This window comes from Zonotrichia leucophrys, chromosome 20, assembly GCF_028769735.1.
Source record: "Zonotrichia leucophrys gambelii isolate GWCS_2022_RI chromosome 20, RI_Zleu_2.0, whole genome shotgun sequence".
Classification (NCBI taxonomy): Eukaryota; Metazoa; Chordata; class Aves; order Passeriformes; family Passerellidae; genus Zonotrichia; species Zonotrichia leucophrys.
The window spans coordinates 4,476,822-4,495,518 of record NC_088189.1 but is presented as its reverse complement, the minus strand read 5'-3'; the positions used below and the strand labels follow the sequence as shown (position 1 = coordinate 4,495,518).

Genomic DNA, 18,697 nt, shown 5'->3' with positions numbered 1-18,697 from the left:
GCATAGAAATTTAGATATTTTATAAAAATGCATTACAACACAAAGGAGCTTTTTACAATGTTCATATGAAAGGTTTAAAAAGAGATTAAATTATGTCCTTGCAAGGCATATAGCCTTGTCAAGAAAAAAAAATTCTACATTAACCCGTGTAGGAAAGTTGTACTTTATCTCTATTTCAAAGGCTATAAAGAACCACTTTAATCAACCTACTTGACTTTGGGGACTTGCACATCTCACTGAAACTCATGAAATCTGGCATAGTGTGGTTTCCAGAACACAAAAGCCTTTAATCCGTAAACCGACACTCTTGTACATTCAAATCCTGATACTATCTCCTTGTTAGGAACAAAAATTGTGAATTTATCCAAAATGGGATCTCATCTCCTCTAAATGATGTAGCCTTTGCAACAGTGACCTTTAACAATGGTTATACCCAACAATGAAAGATTTTATGTCAGGAACCAGTGGAAACAATATACATTAAAATTCTGATCTGATAGCACAGCCCTTTATTTTTCAGTTTTAGACAAGGATCCTTTGAACATTTCATTTGCTCTCTTGTCTAACATACCTTTGTTTCTTGCCCACGGAATGAACAGCAGGAAAAGGTGGCTGATACTTTTTCTGCAGACTATTTGATTGTCAGGTGTAATTAGCAATGCTCTCTTTAAAATAGAGACATAGATTTTAAAACAGCTGGAACTGCCTACAAAGCCTCATTCTTAAAAAAGACAAAATCCTTATATACATACATTTATATAACAGAACAGTTTTGAACAGATACATCATAGCTCTACAGCGCTTGACAGCCCTATGCTTCCCTTCAGCTGCAGAAGCAAAGGCTGAAGTGACTTGTGTGTCTCCTGAGGCAGCTGCAGAAGGGGCTGGAGCCGTGCCCTGTGCTGGGGCAGAATGCTGAGAAAATCATTAATTCATGTGTTACTGGACAAATCCATCAGGTCAGCATGGATTAGCCTATTGATCTCCCCAGCGCATTGCCACAGAGCCCTGTGATCCTGGCTGAGCGTCCAGGAAAAGCCCCAGGAAGGCTGGCAGGGATGGGATGAGCTGATCCCAGGCTCTGAGCTCCACTGGGAGCCCAAACTGGTTTGTTTGGGCTGGGGTGAAACAAGCCAGAAGAAACTTGGTTCTGCTTCCCAGCTGGGAGGCTCCACCAGCTCAAATTGAACCACCATGGTCTCTCCAAGGCCAGCTCTGGGTTAAGGAGGAGAATTAGGGTATTTTGTAGAGAAACAAAAAGCAGAAAGAGGCACAACATCTACAAGAAACAATTCAAATCTGGGGGAAATGCTCCAGGTGAGAAAATGTCAGACAAGAAATGTGGATAGGTATGTGATACCCTGACCTGGAATTGCCAAAGCAGTGCCCCCTGCATCCCCCCTGCTGGCTCTCCAAGGCCAGCTCTGGGTTGAGGAGGAAAATTAGGATATATCACAGAAAAATTAGGATATTTTGTATATAACCATGGCACAGGGGAGCTTTCCAATGTACTTTTACTCTCTACAACAATCAGCTCCCTAAAAAGAGGATGCAATCAATTCATTTGTTGGCATGTCAGGCCTCGCATTTCCTTCTCCTGCAAACTGCAAAGCAGCAAAAAACCACGCTGCTTTGAACAACAGTATGAAAACAAGATTTTCCTGATTTACATGTAAACCAGAGCAGCAAAAATTGAGTGAGATAGCTCAGCTCCTAAGTGAGCAAAATGTACTCCACAGGTCTGGCTCTGTGTCTCTTGGTGAGATGTGTCTAGAAGCGGATGTTTCAATTCAGGCACCTGTAATAAAGTTTCATAAAGAAGGGCCTTAAGCTGATAAGTCTGGTTTAGGATTTTCTTATTAACTGCCCATTCCCCATAATGAGTTTTTAATTTAATTTTTTCAGATTTTAAGGCATATGAAAGCTGCTCATGTGCCTCTGGGATCTCAAGATGGGTATTTGGGAAAGGAAGAATTATGAGAGTACTGAAACTGATTTTTACCTATGCTATAATCCTGGTATTGAGATTTTTAACAAGTTTCCTGTGCAGCACAGCTCAGCCCTTCTGCACACTGACTCCTGCTCAAACTTCCTCTGCAGTGCAATTGGAATCTCTGTTATTTCCAGATTAGTCGCAGAATTAGCACACAGGGGGATTTTGGGGTTTTTTAATGAGCAGGTTGGAACTCCATCATCAGGCACTGAAGACCCTCTGTTCTGGCCAAAAATAAGGGTTTCTGACTGGATGGAGCAGTCTTGCAGGAGAAAGCCACTGAAGGTGTTTTATTCTGAAAATGTGGTTTATTCTGTGGTTTAAAGACACGATCTTCTGCACTGGTGTCACAATGGCCATTTCTTTATGTGCTTGCTGATGCCAGTGGAGTGAGAACCTGCACTCACAGGGGATTTGTGCCAGGGCTCCAACAGGCAAGGATGGAGTGCCTAAAATATCAGAATTACAGAATGGTTTGTGTTGGAAGGGACCTGTACAGGTCACCTAGCCCAGCTCTCTGCCACCTTCACCTAGGTGAGAATCTGGCATTTTAGAGAAATGCCTGCCTGTTTACAGTAACTCAGAGCACAGAAAATACTACATTAAATACTGTGTAATTAATCAGATTTGCCAGCAAAAAGAGGCTTCTTGCTGAAATTTTTGTTTACATTTCCTGTGGAATGGAGCAAGAGGAATGCAGTGAGAAACACAGGATACTGGGTCAAAGAAAAGACGGGTTGTAAATTCAGGAAAGAAAAGACTATTATTTCTTCTTTTTTATTTTTTAGCAATCAAAACCTGTTATTGCAGTATGCTGAAAAAACTTTGTAAACCTTTCACCCATTCTCTGATTTTAACTGGCTGCTCTCTGTGTTGTGACCCTTTCTTCTACAACTGGGAAGCTTTGAGACATCCTGGACAGTTAGAAAGATTTGATAAGAGAAAACTCACAGCACTCCCAAATCCTTTGCTAAATCTCCCTTTTTCTTCCCCCACAGCATGTCACTAAAGATTTCCTAAGTGAAATGTACTTAATGAAGTTCCAGATATATATCCTCTTAAAATGACAGCCCTCAGAAGCAACTGTTTTTAAAGCAGAAGAATATTGAAGAATTAAAAACCTGCCGACCCAAGGAAGTTAGCCAACCCCAGGAGGGGATTTATTTCAGTGCTTTCCAATAATGGAGTCATAGAATGTATTTAAATTTCTCAGCCTCACACCAATGCCTGAGATGCTGAGGACTTTAGAGATAATGAAGTAATCCAGCACAAATGGGTGTTTGCCTGAGACATGCCAGGGCTGTGTGGATATCCAGCCTAACCACGATGGTGCTGGGTGTCTACATTCAGACAACTGAATGAGGCTCTCCAAGGCCAGCTCTGGGTTAAGGAGGAGAATTAGGATACTTTATATATGACCAAAAAGCAGAAAGAGGCACAGCATCTACAAGAAACCATTCAAATTGGAGGGAAATGCTACAGGTGGAAAAATGTCAGACAAAAAACACGGGTAGATATGTGATACAGGAGCATCAATGTCTGATTTCTCATTAAAATTGTAGCCTGAGTGATACAGCAGAGATGATGGGAACAGCATCTGATCCCCACACACGGATCTGGTGGGGCAGCCCAGGGTGATAACAAGGGCATTTCTGGGCATTTCCCTCTGCATCTCCTGTGCCTGCAGAGATCCTGCCAGTGCCACGTGGCCCTGTGACACCTCCCTGCACACAGGGAGCTCACACCTGCCTGGAACCTCCTTCCCACTGCACAATTCCATGGAAAGCACGGGGTGGGGATGTGGTCTGGGGCTTCTCCCACCAGATCCTGCAAAGACTGAACAGGGGAGGAGAGAAATCCCTGTTAAATGAGACACTGAGCCAGGAGACAGCTCTGGAGATGCTCACATGAGAGGGCTGATGACAAATGGGGACAGTGAGCGATGGCTGACGGGCGCTGCCGTGGCTGGGGGTTGTCTGTGCTTTGATAATATTAGATGGTATTTAATATTAATTAAAATGTAAATGATATTACTAATATAATTATACTGTAATATTAATTATAACATTAACCCAGCTGCACAAACCAGCAGGCCAGAAAGCCAAATGCCCAATCAGTGGATGTGTCCCATCCATGCACGGCTGGGGATGGATGTGCCACTCACCCTGTGAGTGACAGCACGGAGCACTGCACAGGCAGGGGTTCCAGGTGGAACCCATGCAGGGATGGCCAGCACATGGAATCTGCTGCTCCTCCTGCCTCTGCCTCCCGTGAGGAGCTGCAGCTGCAGCTGACTGAGACTGCACTCTCCAGCATGGAGAGGAGCTTGTCTTATTCTTGATTTTACACCAAGTACTACATGTGTCCAACCCGAGAGAGTCCAATACAATATTTTTTAATATCTCCCCCCACATCTTTTTTTCGTGACAGAAAATTGTAATGGAACTATCGTTCCTGGTCTTTTTTTTTTTTTTTTTTTTTTTTTAATCACTGGTCTTTGGCAATTTTAAACTCTGAGGTCTGAAAAATTCATTACCACTAACTTCCATCAAGGGTGTTCCTGAAACCAAAATTACTTAATCAACTCAATTTAGCTTCTTGTGTAGACCTAATTCAGAAAAACTTTATCTTCTTGAATTGTTATTGCAATTAATTTCCCCCCCCTTTTTTTTTCTGCAGCAGACGACATTTCAGTAATTAGATATTCTATAAAAATGAGTTATTCATTCAGAAGAGCTTCACTTTTATATTTGATTAATCACATTACCACTGAGGTCTGGGTTTTGTCTCCAAGGAAAGTTTAATGACCTCATTTTAATCCTTCTTTTAACCACCAGGCAGGTATCAATGAGAAGAAATAAAATTATCTTCTTTTTTCTTTTTCTCTGCTTTATTTCACAATCTCAAGATTACATTTGATGCTTTTTCTGTGTGACTGACCCATTTAGAAGGAAGAATCTAGCTGATTCCAATTAGGTTCAGGGCAGAATCAGGCTAAACAGAGCCTTGAACTGTGCCTTAATAACTAATGCTCAGTGTAATGGAGAGGAACCAGAACTGCTTCACCACGTGGCAGCCAGTTTAAAGCTCTGTATATGATTAATTTAGTGATAATTTGAAAATGAATGTACTGAAAGGAAATACACAAAACAAAAGGCACTGTAAATTTAGGTTTTGATTAATGGGGTCTATTAGGAAGAGACTTCTATCAAGAAGATGACTTTTTTTTTTTTTAAATCAATGCATATATACCCACACAATGTAATGGAATAATTCATATAAACCACAATTTAGCTGTGAGTAGAGACTTGGAGATGATTGATGACTGTTTCCCTGGCATCAGCATCTATCTGTGCTTTGGATCCAGCAATATGCACATCTGTATTTGGTATTTATACACATACATCTCTGTATCTCTATCTGCTTGGCAGTCTCAAAGGTATCTCATCCTTTCTGTCATGTGCTACACTGGTGTAAAGGCTTAACAGACATCACAGAAGAGGCTGATGCTTTTTTCATTAAGACATGAGGAATTATTGTTTTCTCATAAAGCGAGAAATAGCTTTCATTTTAGATGAAAGAGGTGCTAAAATAAAGAACAGAAGTTGAGCATCCACAAGAGAGCAGGAAGTGTTTCCTGTGTTCCCTGGCACGGCACTGGAAGGGCCTCCAGGCACTCAGAGATGCTGTGCTGGGAAAGCCCCAGTGCTCCCAGGGAATCTGCACTGGGAGTGGGCATCACCCCCATCTCTCACAGAATTAAACTCTGTGGGCATCCCACATCCTCAGCCCCACTGGACAGGCTTTGCACTGAGGTGGGGATCCATCTCCAAAGGCAGATCCAGGTGTAAATAATTCCCTCATCATGGTTAACCTGTGTGTCTACAGCAAAGCCCTGGAATAATTACTGTGGTGAGTTCAGCACAAGGCTGTAACAGGATGGGAAGAATGAATATTGTTTCTCCTTGTGCTCTGTTTGTTATTGTTACCTCCCAACCTAACGTTCTTAATCTAAATTCATTGTTCATGGCAAAGGTTGTCACCGGGACATGCAACGAGAGGCAGAAAGCCCATTTCAATTTATAAGCACTGGGGTCTTATTTAGGAAAACTAGACTGATTTGTGGTTTTTAAGACTTCACTGACTGTATATTTAATGGAAATGCACACAGAATTAGGTAGATGCTCACATACCCAAATGCTACTGGGCATATCTGATTCACTTGAATATAATAATTTATTTCAGTAAGAGGCTGACAGCTCTGTAACAGCCCAGGCTTTGCTGCGTACTTTGGCTGAGCCTCGTTTTGACTGGAAAATTGCAAGTGAACACAGTCATTGGGGAATTTCCATGAAAGCATAATTGATTTTTAACAATAAAGCCTGTCTGCAGGACTGTACAGAACTCAGGATTTGTCTTCAGCTGTAAAACAGCACAGTCCTGCACATTCCCTCACCACAGCACTGCTCCTTCCCCTTGCCAGCTCTGACCTGTGCCATCTACCTCAGCTCTTGTGTGACAACCGCCTCTAAATTATGCCACAGGCACAGTTTTGATGATTTAAAAACGCTGTGTGATCCGGGCTAATCTACATCCAAATGTCACTGCAGGCTTCCTGAATGGCACAGGTGTAGTGACAGGGACAGTGAGACCTGCATGGACAGCTACACATGCACCTTCAGTCTGTACACTGGCAGGTCATGTACACAGGGCTCAGGATTTAAGCCCTTAATCTTTTCCAAGGTCTAGGAACAGGGAGGAGGCAGATGGACACGTGCCAAGGTCCTGGGAGATAGCAAGCTACCCACTGTCACCAGTTTTTCTTGGATCAGCCTGTTAAGATCTCTCTTTTTAGGAAGCCCTCAAAGGGATCCTGGTCCAATTTTCTGTCTGTAGGAAATCCCAGTGACATCCCACTCCTGCTGGGCTCTCCCTCCACACTGTAAGAGGAATTTGTAAAACATGAGCATGCATGTAAAAGGGATTTCTCAGAACACTCCCATGTTCCAAATGCTTCTGGGTACATCTGCCTGTAAATGTGTTTAGGAAACCCCAAGGCAGCCTGACGTGGATGCAGATTTTGGTTTCCTACGACCATTAAATATCATTTCTCCAAAGCAGACCTATTTGCATCTTTGCATCCCAGTCACTTGGAAGTCACAATCTCTCAGCCTGAAGGATTTTTTTCCCTGCTTCTTTGCTATTTTGAAGCTCACCGTTGCAAATGGAGCTCAGCAGGATCTGACTGAGGGGGCTGGAGCCCAGGCAAAGCATTCACCCCACTTGCAAAAAAGTCACATTTTTACAGCTCACATCAGCTATTTCTGTGCAGTGCTGCATAGGTTGATGCACAGCTATTTCCTCTCCTCAAACAAACAATGAATGTGAGAACAAACACATTCAGAACGGGGAATACAATTTTAGGTTATGCTTGTTTGCTTTGTTTCCACAATTTTGGCGAGTTCACAGAGCAGGAGGCTAAGTGAGAGCTACACCATGGCTGTGAAAAAGGAAATACTAATGCCCTTGTTCAAGGCACTGAAACTGGATTACTATATCCAAACTGGGTCAGAAGAATGAGAACTGAGCAGAGCATGGAGCACAGCAGGGGTAGCAAGATAAGCAGGGAAGGGAAGCTGTAAAGCAGAAGGGGTTGGAGGATCTTGGCTTGTTTTGCTTCATGGAATGAAGTACAAATGTACACTGGTAAATCACAGGGGAGAGAAAATGGGAAGGAAACATGAGAATGAGAGAAGGAAGAACTATTTCTGGTGAAGGCAATGCCAGCAGGGCAGCGATGCTCCAAGAGCATCTTCACTCTCAGATTCCAAAGCTCTTCTCAGAATGGGCTCGTTAACATCTCCCACAGCACTTGAGGAACCAGAACACCTGCACAGAGAAAGGTCACACAGTTTTGGCAGTGTGGTGCCAGAACCAAGGAACCCTTTTAACTTGGGTCTGTCTCTGTGTTCCTTTGTGCAGGGAGCACTGAGCTGTTCTCTGCAGCTTCCAGCACTGCCTGACCCAGCCCAGCACGGGCCAGGCTAACCCAGCCTCACTGCAGCTGAGCCTGCTCTCACAATATTCATTAAATAGCCAGGTAGAAACTGGCAAGAACTGCTTTTCCCAAAGTGCTTGCAACAAGGACTTGCTCCTTCACTGATTAGCCAAGTCCATGTTGTAACCACATTAACCTTACCCAGAAACAGCCCCAGCACAGCTCTCTGAATCCAGGTTACTCCAAACCAGCAACTCTGCTTTGAGTTCAGCCAGCCCTTGGCCAGGCAGCCTTTTCCAGGCCAGCAGAGCCCAGCACTGCCCTGAGAGCTGGGAAGCACCCACCCATCCCCAGCAGTCCAGTCCTGAACCTTTGGAGCTGCTCCTGACTCAGAGTCAGGATGAGCCAGCGAGGCAGGGCAGGGGATGCTGTCCCAGAGCTGCCTCTTTAAACAGGCTCCACTGGACTCAGCTTTGGAAAAGGAGATTCTCAGAGCAGTGACAAAGGGCAAATTTTAAAGTAGCTTAAAATAAGACCTCCTAAGGCTCAGGAGATTAAAGAACTTGAATAGCCCAGTTTCTTTCTTCCCTTTCTTTCCCTCCAATTTTTTTTTTTTTTGATTGCCAGGCAGGTTTTCCCAAGAATTCACAAACTCAAGTAATCATGAGCACTTTAGCCCAGTGAAATAATATTTTCCTTACATGGGCTACTATAAAAACAAGTTCTGCACAGTAGGCAAATTTAAAATAACTTTTAATTAACATTTCAGACACAGAAGTCTGATCATGCAAATTCATCTGCGTCTCCTCTCTGTGCCTGATTGTTCCTGATTGAATATGATAAAAATAGACTTTGAATGAGTCAAGTGTGGGCATGGATTTCTTTCACTTCTCCTCCCCTCTGATTATGCATTTTCTCAGATAAAGTGGAAATCCTTGAATGGCTATTAACAGTACCATGGGTCAGACTGGAAAGGGCATCCTGCCTGAGAGGAGTTAAAGATTTCACTGGAATTAAAGGTGCTCCTCCTGTGAGCAAGAAAGATGCTTCAATCTTACATAAACCTCACCTGAGACTATCCAGCATTGTTCTATCTCAGCTGACTTTAAAGCTCTGAAATACCAGCTCTAATTTCCCTGCATTCCCTGTATCTGAGGTGAGCATCTGACCAGAAGCTATGGATCCACATTAATATGGAAAAACCACAACGCACTTGCACACAGGAGATAAATATTTGAAGGGAGACTGAGGAATTTCCCCATAATTAAGACATGTCAGAGGACATGACCCTGTTAAAAGTAACAAGGACTCTGGATAATGGAGGGCACAGTGATACCTTCATATTATAACAGCAAGAGAGCCAGTAAAAATTCCTACAAAGCCTTTGTAACACAGTCCAGTTAAAATGTCAATATTTTACAACAGCTGGTGACTTGGCAGGTGCAAAATCCACCAAAACTTCCACAGAAATGAATGAGTCACAGAAAACTTGGGCATGGGGGACTAAAATACCTTCTCCTATGGCATCTGACCCAGAGCCTGTGGGCATGGGCTGGTTGGGCACTTTGAGGAGTCAGTGCTACTTCTCCTCTTTGGCAGAAAGAAGAGTTGCCTCCCTTCATTAATTTCTGCAAGCAGCAATGTCACACGAAGAACACAACACTGTGGACAGGCTGAAGTCCCTCAGATAGTCAGAAGAGCATTCCCTGGGTCACAATCCTGTATCAAACCATTAAAAATGCCCCAAACAGCTGCCTGTGATGTTTATAGTGTTTCAGGGGATGCTCCACTCCTGTGGTGTCTCTCAGGAAACACTTCCCCACTGCTGGCTGCTCTCTGATGCTTCTCAGCACAGGCACAGGTAGCACTGCAGATCAAAAAAACCATTCACCATCACAAAAAAGAGCTGGACAGGACCAGAGGAGGCACCTGGCCCTCGCTGTGCCCAGTGCCTTGGAGCTGGCTGCAGGTAATCCTCAGGACTGTCAGGACTGGCCATGCTGATGGAGAGTTAACAGCAGACTTGAGCTCCAAATTGTTTCATCCAGAGACTCTGATTTCCTTCCTCCCATGTAATTTCAGACCCCTTTGTTTGACAAGGTGGAGCTCCTTCTTCCCCTGCCTTTCAGGTGATGGACCAAAGGATGTGAAACCCACCAACACCATTTTTCATGGAAGCACCCAGGAATTCTGGAGTTTTACTTTACAAAATCTTCATTTTGTACCTTTAAGGATCTTCTTTGTAATTTGATTGCTCTTTTACCACCTCTCATCCAGCAGTACACTTTGAGCCAGCCCAGCTGGTATTTTGGATGTCCGTTCAGCACCACACCTCTGCTGGCTGTGCCACTCTGGCATTGCTGTGCCTGAACCTGCACGTGGTCCCTGCTCTCAGCCCCTTCCCCTGCCCTGGGCCTGGCTGCAGACGTGCCCTGGCTCTCTTGACCATCACAGGGGATGCCCTCCTCTCCCCCATCCTGTTGTTAGATTTTACACAGCAACATTAATTCCTGCTGCTGAATACATGAGCTGTGACACCAGCGTGGTGCAGGGTCCTCCTGAGCTACATTCCCATCCAGAAACGATTAAGCCTGAAACCACCCTGGCTGAATGACAGGTAATTTAAGAGCTCCATAGGGTGGGCCTCTGTATCTGTCTGGGAGGAATACAGCTCCTGAGCTCCTCTCATCTGGCTGCTTGCCAAGAGCAAGCCACAGTTTCAGTTATTCAGTCTATTTTTGTTTTTACAGCAGCATCTCAATACAACTATTTAAAATAAAAATATACAATATCTCTCCAAACAGTCCGCAGACTTAAAAGAGACCATGGGCTTTCTCACTCTCTGAGGAGCTATAGATCTCCTGGAAAGTGATTTTTGCTATTTTTTTTAGAGGTGTTAAAATGCAGATCAGACTATTTGAGGACAGCGAGGAGATTCAGCTCAGGCTTAAAGAAACTCATCAGCCTGATGCTGTTCCCTCTGCCAGTAAAAGAAAAAACATATTATACTTTCATACTCACATGAAATTCAGCCTGGCTGTACCCAGGAGTATATCAAAGATATTTGTTTCCATAGAATCACAAAGTATTATTGTAAAACACCCTTGGTTTTCAACTCTTTACAGAGAAGTCCCATGTGCCACTGTGTAAAGCCCTTTGGCCCTTGCAAAACTCTTTCTTCAGTGATTGAAATTAGAGAAATAATGGTACACATCAACTCTGCTTAGAGGAAGAGTAGCATTTTCTAATCCATTTAACACAATTCTGTGGGTAATTCTCCTGATGGCTTTTATTCCTTCCAGGTTTAATACACACCGAGACATTAAATACTCAGAATTCACCTGAAAGAAAATTTCCATTATCCCACCTTCCATCAGCTCTGAGAAGCGCCATTAAAACACAGCACATCTGGAGGGGATGCTGCCCTGCAGAAGGCAGCAATGTGCTCGTGCAAGGAGCCCTGACCCAGCTCACCCTGCTCCCCAAAACCTCGCCCCACAACCTGCACTGCAGACACGACCTGGGGCATGGGAACAACCTGTGCTGAAGTGACATGGCCACTAGATGTCATTCCTTTTTCACTCAAAGGGAGGGCAGAGAAGCATTTTCCTGGCAGAATGAAGTCCCCCCACACACCAGGGAGCTGTGGCAGTGTTGTGGTGCAAGGTCCTGCAGCCCCACAGACACAAATCTCATTCCAGAGTAAATAATTCTGTCCTGGCAGGACAAAGGACCACAGAGCCCAAGACCTGTGCTGTATTTTTATGGTTCTTCATAACTGTACCATACTGAGGGAGATGTTTAAACACAACTTTACAGCAGAAAGATTGGAGTATCCATGATGGACACAGAGCACATGTGTGCTGATAAATCCACTGGAGCAGCAGCACAGCCTGGGGATTGATGCCCAGACCTGAAAACATGTTGTGTGCCCACTTTGCTGAGACTCAGGAGGAATTTAGTGCCTTTTTCTTCTTAGAACCCATGTTCAAGCCACTGTGTGAGAAAATGCTGTCTGGGAGCTGAGCATGCCACAGCCCCAAACTCAGCTCCCCACGGAGATGGGAAGGATCCAGACTCCAGAACTGACATGAATCCAGCTTGGGTCCACAGGGGCATAACCTGGGCTCTGCATGACTTCCTGGAGTTCTGTGACATGCCTGCAGTTTGTATGAGTATAACTAAGGGGAAACTTTGGTCCTATGCTAATAAATATTTAGAGACCCTTTAAGACGGAATGAAAATTCAGAATTATATAAATAATAAAAACATTCCTCCAAGGGTGTTCAGTGACTTGAGCACTAAGAAGTTAGAGCACCTGTATTTGAAAAGATTTGATGCCTATTTAAGATACATCACTTACTACTCCTTGTTGACCCTCATATGAATACAGACAGGGGGTGCACAAGCATTTCTCATTTATTAGCATATAGACCTCTGCACTGCTCTGTGATTTCTAAATTTACCATGCACATTTCAGATGTTCTACATCTATGGATTATGAAAGCTGGAATGAACCAGACCACATCATTTCACCTTCCAAATCTTCATTTTTACCTTAACCAGCTCTAAAAATTTGTCATTTGCAACGTCTGTTTTTTTCCCCTTGCCCTCCAGGAATACCTTGGAACACAAGAGAACAGAACAGAAGACTGTGCTAATAAAACAGAAGAAAAATCTTTAACTGATTAAAACCAGATGTACTGAAGAATGTCTACACATTTACTGCCAGCACTCACAAATACATCTGTTAGAGCTATCAGTGAAATACAAATTTTACCAGCTACCTGCTACCATTTACAGCACTTACAGCCCTCTTGAAATCATATCCAAGCCATAAACCCCAAATATCTCTCAGTGCTCAGGATTTCACTCAGAAGTATTAATAACTCTGATATGTCTACAGCCAATTGCTATGAAACAACTGCATCCTCTTTGGTGCAATCAGACATGGGCTGCTTGCCACGTTATTTCTGCTCCTTCATTGCCTTGGCCAAATCAGTCACCAAACAATTTTGCTGGTTCATGAATCAATCTTTTCCTTTTTCCTTTTTCTCCCCTGAAAGTCTTTATTTCCACAGTTATCCATCAGAGTTCCTCCTATCTGCCCAAGCAGCTTGGAGAGACAGCAGACACCAACACCCATGAGCTAAAACCATTGTGTGCATGCATCACCCTGTGGGTACTCACAGTGCTGGTGGTGAACTCAGGGGGGTTGTCATTCACATCTGTCACTGTAATGATGGCTGTGGCCGTGTTTGAGAGACCATAGTTCAGATTTCCTTCCATATCTGTTGCTTGAACAATCACTATGTACTGCTGAACTTTCTGAAAAAAAAAAGAAAAGAAGAAAAGGTGAGACAGAAAAACACACCCTGTAAAACACCTTGGTTTATTTTCCATATACAAGTGTGATCTTTAAGCAGACTAAGAAGTTAATTGGATTAAAAATATTAGTAAAAAAATTCATTTAATTTTTCTGCATCGTTTTTGAAGTGATTTTTGCACAGATTCGTGGACATCACCTGTCTCATGGGAAAATAAAAGTCTTATGGGCAAAATTCCCTGGTTGAAGATGACATTTTTATTAACTTTTAAGTACTTTCTGCAACATTAGCCTTTGTCTTCTGAAAACCAGTAAAAGTTTTGTTCATGTGTTTTCACTGAAAACATGTTTCACTAAGAACATTATACCCCCAAAATTGACATCAACATTGCCTGGCAGCCCTCCAGCTCGTTCTGCTCACACAGTTTGATGCCCAAAAAGCATTAAAATGCTCTTCATGTTTCAATCGTTACCACAATCCTGGTAAATAAGGAGAATTTAAGTCCAGTATGGAAGAAAAAAATAATTCCGCGCAATAAACAGCAGTTCAGCAGAACTAATTTAAATTCCTGAGCACCCCCTACCACACAGCTCTCAAAGGAAAAAACCTCACAGAGCCAGCCATAAAAATCACACAGCGAAGTTCTAAAGGATGCTGTAAGTCAATGCAAGTGGAAAATAAACCTGAATAAAAGAGGAGAGGCCATCTGATGTTGCATGTGTACAAATCTTCCTGGGATACCTTTACTTAGGAGTATCTGCCTGCATCCAGAGAACTCTCCTGATCTTTAAACTGGCCTCAACAATAAATTTTCATTTAGACCTGCAGAATTTACTATTGATTACTGTCATGCTCACAGAGCACTTTAGAGGCAGATGGGAAAGCAAAGCTCCTCTCCTGGAAAGCAGGCAAAGGGAGGCACAAACACTAGAGAAGGATCCAGGCAAAAGCTCAACTCAACCCTGCTCCTGAAGGCTGCAGGTGGCACATCAGAGAGCCCCGAAGGGCTGTGAACCAAGGGGAGGCTGAATTTTATGCAGGAAAAGCTTTTTTGTGAAGTCAGGTGGAAGGACTTTGGTGCAAGGAAAGACCAACTGCCCCCAGAACAGAGCTCAGGTACCAGGGCTGCTCCTTCAAGGTGCCAGTGCTACAAGTGTGTGTAAAATGTCCAATGTCCTCTGAAGTTTCAAAGGGCAAGAATTAGGTCAATTAGGTCCCTTTATTCCCATATAAACATCCTTGAAGTGCTGTAACTGGCTCAGTTCTTTAATTCTTCTGAGTTGCCAGAATAAGAGATCTGCATTTTAGCTTTATCTTGATTCCAGGGCTTTTAATTGACCTGCTAAATTGACAAGACATCACACTTAGGGATCCATCAGCACCTTGCAACTGGAATATATTATGGAAATGCACTTTCATTATCTCTTCCTATCTTGTATAATAAAACATGAGGGAGAAACTATTGTTAGCCCTTGTTTTGGGCTCATGCAAGAAGGCTCTGTTCATTACTCCATTTGTAAAGCACTGCACAAGGCTGAAATGTCCTTATTAGTGAATGTAATTTCTATTTCATATCTAGCTTTTCCTTCCTTATTCTTCCTTATAGACTACCTGGGAAGCTGATGGAAGTATTTCCTAGCAGGCCAAATGCTCTGGTTTAAATAACAGAAGGTTTAAATCATAGAAGTGGGGAGGATACTTATAAAAGTAGAAGCAATGAAATTTCACATAAATGAGAAAAACACATCTGTGTGCGTGTACTCACAGATTTACAACAAAATTACTTTCTTTAACAAAGCACTCTTCACTGAGCTCTGTAATGTTAATAAAAAAACCCACACACAAATTCAGAGCACTAAATTAGAGAAGTTTAAAAGAAAGATGTTGATCAGATCATACAACACAAAAAAAAAAGAGAAGGAAAATGGCCAGAATTTATTAGAGTGTGCAAATGTAGCAGCCACAAGGAGCTGGTGTGGAAGGAGGGAAAGAAGGGAGGGATGGCAAAGGAACACAGCATTTGTGCAGCAAGAGCAGGCAGTCCAAGCCAGGTGAGAAAATGTGGGAATTACAGCAGATCCCAAAGGATGGAGTGATCAGGCAGGACCATGATGGGAATGCACACGTTGGGGAGCTGCTGGATCTCAGGATAGCACTGGGTACACATCAGAAATGAGCTGCTGGGGGAACCCCAGAGATACCCCCAAAGCTGCACTGATTTCCATCTGCTGAACACAAAACTATTGTGTTTAGAGCAAAAGTGGATTTTGCCATGAAGAATGGTGTGGGGAGTTGTACAGAACTCAGACACAGGAAATCAGAGGAATATCTAGGTTAGAAAGGACCTCTAAGATCAAGTCCAGCCATAAAGCCAACATTGCCAAGTCCACCAAATGGAAGCAGTCTGAGATCTGATCTGCCAAACCTTCAGGTTTCCATTCACATCCAGCTCCAGCCCAAAGGCTCCAGCACTGTGGGCATATAGGGGTGCTCCTTTCAAGTGCCCAGTTTTAGTTTATAACTAATTCAATCTCCAGTGAGATTGGTCCCAGCAGATAACAAATTACTGATTTTTTGTTTTTCTCTAGCTAATCTTTTTGCTTTTGTGCATTAAGCTGATTTTATTGAACTATTCAATCAATTTCAATTTCAGCATGTCCTTCCAATTTGTCACATCATCTCCAGGGGCATCTCAGTTTGTTGTCCTAATAGTATTATTATTGTTACGACTATTAGGAAAAAAAAAAGGCAGCCTCATGCCCCCAAGCATGAGAGACATTTTCTTGATGGCATTTTGATCATACAGAATAATTCTCCTATTTTCTTTCTTTGCAAAAATGACATTTTAAATAGCACAGGGCAGAAATTACAGCATAGAGGTAAACCAAAATGGTTCTAACATTTACTGTATGTTTGCTCTGATGGTGATGCTGGGGAGCTCAGGAAATGAGCCTGTGGCCCAAGGGGGTCCAGACTAAAAACCCAGCCCCACTGAAGCCTGTGGGAGCTCCTGTGGCAAGTGTTTCTAATAAATCTAACAGATCTTCATGCTACAGCAAAGCAAATGTGCTGTTTCTATTCCAGCCAAGGAAAAAAAAACTCATCTTGATAAGTGCAGAGCTTTTAGTCTGACCTAAAAACTAAGAAGGAATTTTAAAGGAAAAAATGATGAAGGAAGGAATAATTAAAGGAAATGTGGCAGATCTAATCTGTCTGCTCTTCTGTCAGTCATCTGACACAGTGCCCCAAAGAAACACATCAGCTGAATTCCAGAAGATGGGAATTAGTTGAAGGAATTTGTTAAGCTGGCTAATGGGAAATTAGTCAGGGGCTTGGTTAAAAAGGTGCCTTGTACAGGAGAAATGGCAGCTTGGAAGAAGGGCAACTGCATAATAGAAAAATGCGATTTAATAACACAAAATACAGGAAAATGCAGCAAGGCACCCATAAAACAAAACTTTCCTGGAAGCTGTTGTATTGGACACGAGGCGGGATGGCTGTCCCCATGTCCCACCTGCTGCCAAGCAAGGGGCAAACACCCCGTGTGCAGCTCTGAGCAGGGCACAGCTGGCAATCCTGCCCCCTGTGCCAAGCAGGGCTCCTGGGGATGCTGGGCACCAGCCAGGCCCTCGTGCTCGCTGCTGAGCCCCTGGATCCAACCAGGTGCTGGCACTGAAGAGCCCATCACTGGAGAAGAGCCTGGCTTGTTTAGTCTAGCAAAATGAAGGCTGATAGCAGATATGATTGCTGTCTATAAATAACACCAGGAGGATAAACACTGGGGAGGCAAAGAAGCAATTTAAACTAAAGGACAATGTTGACACAAGAACAAATGGGTACAAACTGGCCATGAATAAATTTAGGTTGGAAATTAGTAGGTCCTTTACCAATAAAGGAGTGAGATGCTGGAGCAATCTAATACAGGGTCTGGGGAGGAAAAACGTTCAAAAGAATATATTAAATTAGGGCTAAATCCTCTTGGTTTAGGTAGAAACTATGACAAATTGAGCTAAAGCAGAAGGCAGATCTCTTAGCATTCTCTGTGTACAAAAAACTTTGTATAAAAGAAAAAGAAAAAAACCCTTTCAGTCCAAATAGCACAGACTGTTCGTGTGAAAAGGCTTAACACTGATGGTTATCACTGAACCAGCCCATTCCATTGGCACACACAAAGGACCAGGTGCCCCAGACAAAATTACAGCACTGCAAGTGGCTCTCCCCATCGAGACAGAGGCTGGCATGGAAATGGCTCAAATCCCTGGCTGGGCTGAGCAGAGCCTTGCTGAGACAGGGTATAAACAGGAGTAAATCGTATTCAGAGACAGACTAGAAAACAACAAAGTATTTTAAAATGAAGCCCTAGTAATGGAGTGCTACCTGTGATCCCAATTTTCAAATGTGCACGCACAGTGTTTGAGAAATGTGGCTCTTGCCAGTTTACACAGGCAATTATTATACATCACACATGAGCTGGGGAACTGTGTATACCAAAGTCCAGAAATGCAGTAATTATGTGATTAAATTAATCTGCATTATGGACAAAGGGTTTGCAAAATTAGGAACTACATTTTCAAAGCCCTGTACAAATATTGTCCAATTAATTACTACTTCCTGAGAAATGTATGACTAGCTAATTTTAGCATCACGCCTGGTAAAGCAAATAAGGTTACCAGGATGTAGGATGTATTAGCAGGAATCCATTGGTGAAGGAGAAAGGAAATCTAAATTCTATTTCCTCCTGTGGTTATCCTCACATCTCCTTTATATCTATGTTTTTTCATCTCCCCTTAATTTTGCAACACCAATGAGATGAATATGAGATGTTCTTGTGATTTGTTTTCTAAATAATTTTCTTGCATGCTACTGAAGACTTGATGTTCATGTTTTTGGGTATCAGAGATGGCAAACACATCATTAATAAATACTGCACCAGAACCAGGAAAGGCAATCTAAAAACAAATAAACAAACTACTCCCAAACATTCACTTAACTCAAGCAAAAGTACTTTTTCCAAAAAGACCTAAACAGCCACCATTTATACAAAGCTCACAGGAAAAGCTTTTAAAGCATCTATTCTTTAATACTCCCTACTTAGCCTTGGTTAAATAAGAACAGATTTCCAGCAGAAAACTCTCTTCTGGAAGCTCTGGGAAGAAGGCAGCTTTCACAGGACACCCAGGGAAATCCAGCACGCCTGCAGCTCCCCCAGCCATGGTGGTGCAGGGTTAGGGTTAGGGTCAACTCTGTGCCAGAGCTGAGCAGAGTCTTTGATAAACCTTGACTTTACATTTCTCACATCCAGCACAGCATCACGCTGTGGCTGCAGAGTCCTCAGCAGACACCAAGCCCTGGGCCTGGAGATCCCAGTGCACAGGTTCC

At 43.0% G+C, this 18,697-nt stretch overlaps 1 protein-coding gene across 2 annotated transcripts in view; it reads right to left on the bottom strand.

Moving 5' to 3' along the window:
* Positions 1-18,697, bottom strand: part of CDH4 (cadherin 4) — a 412,119-nt gene that overhangs the window by 29,053 nt on the left and 364,369 nt on the right. For both annotated transcript variants that reach the window (XM_064729703.1, XM_064729704.1), the window contains one exon: positions 13,182-13,319. In XM_064729703.1, coding sequence (XP_064585773.1) covers positions 13,182-13,319 — 138 coding nt within the window. The remainder of the gene's footprint in view (positions 1-13,181; positions 13,320-18,697) is intronic.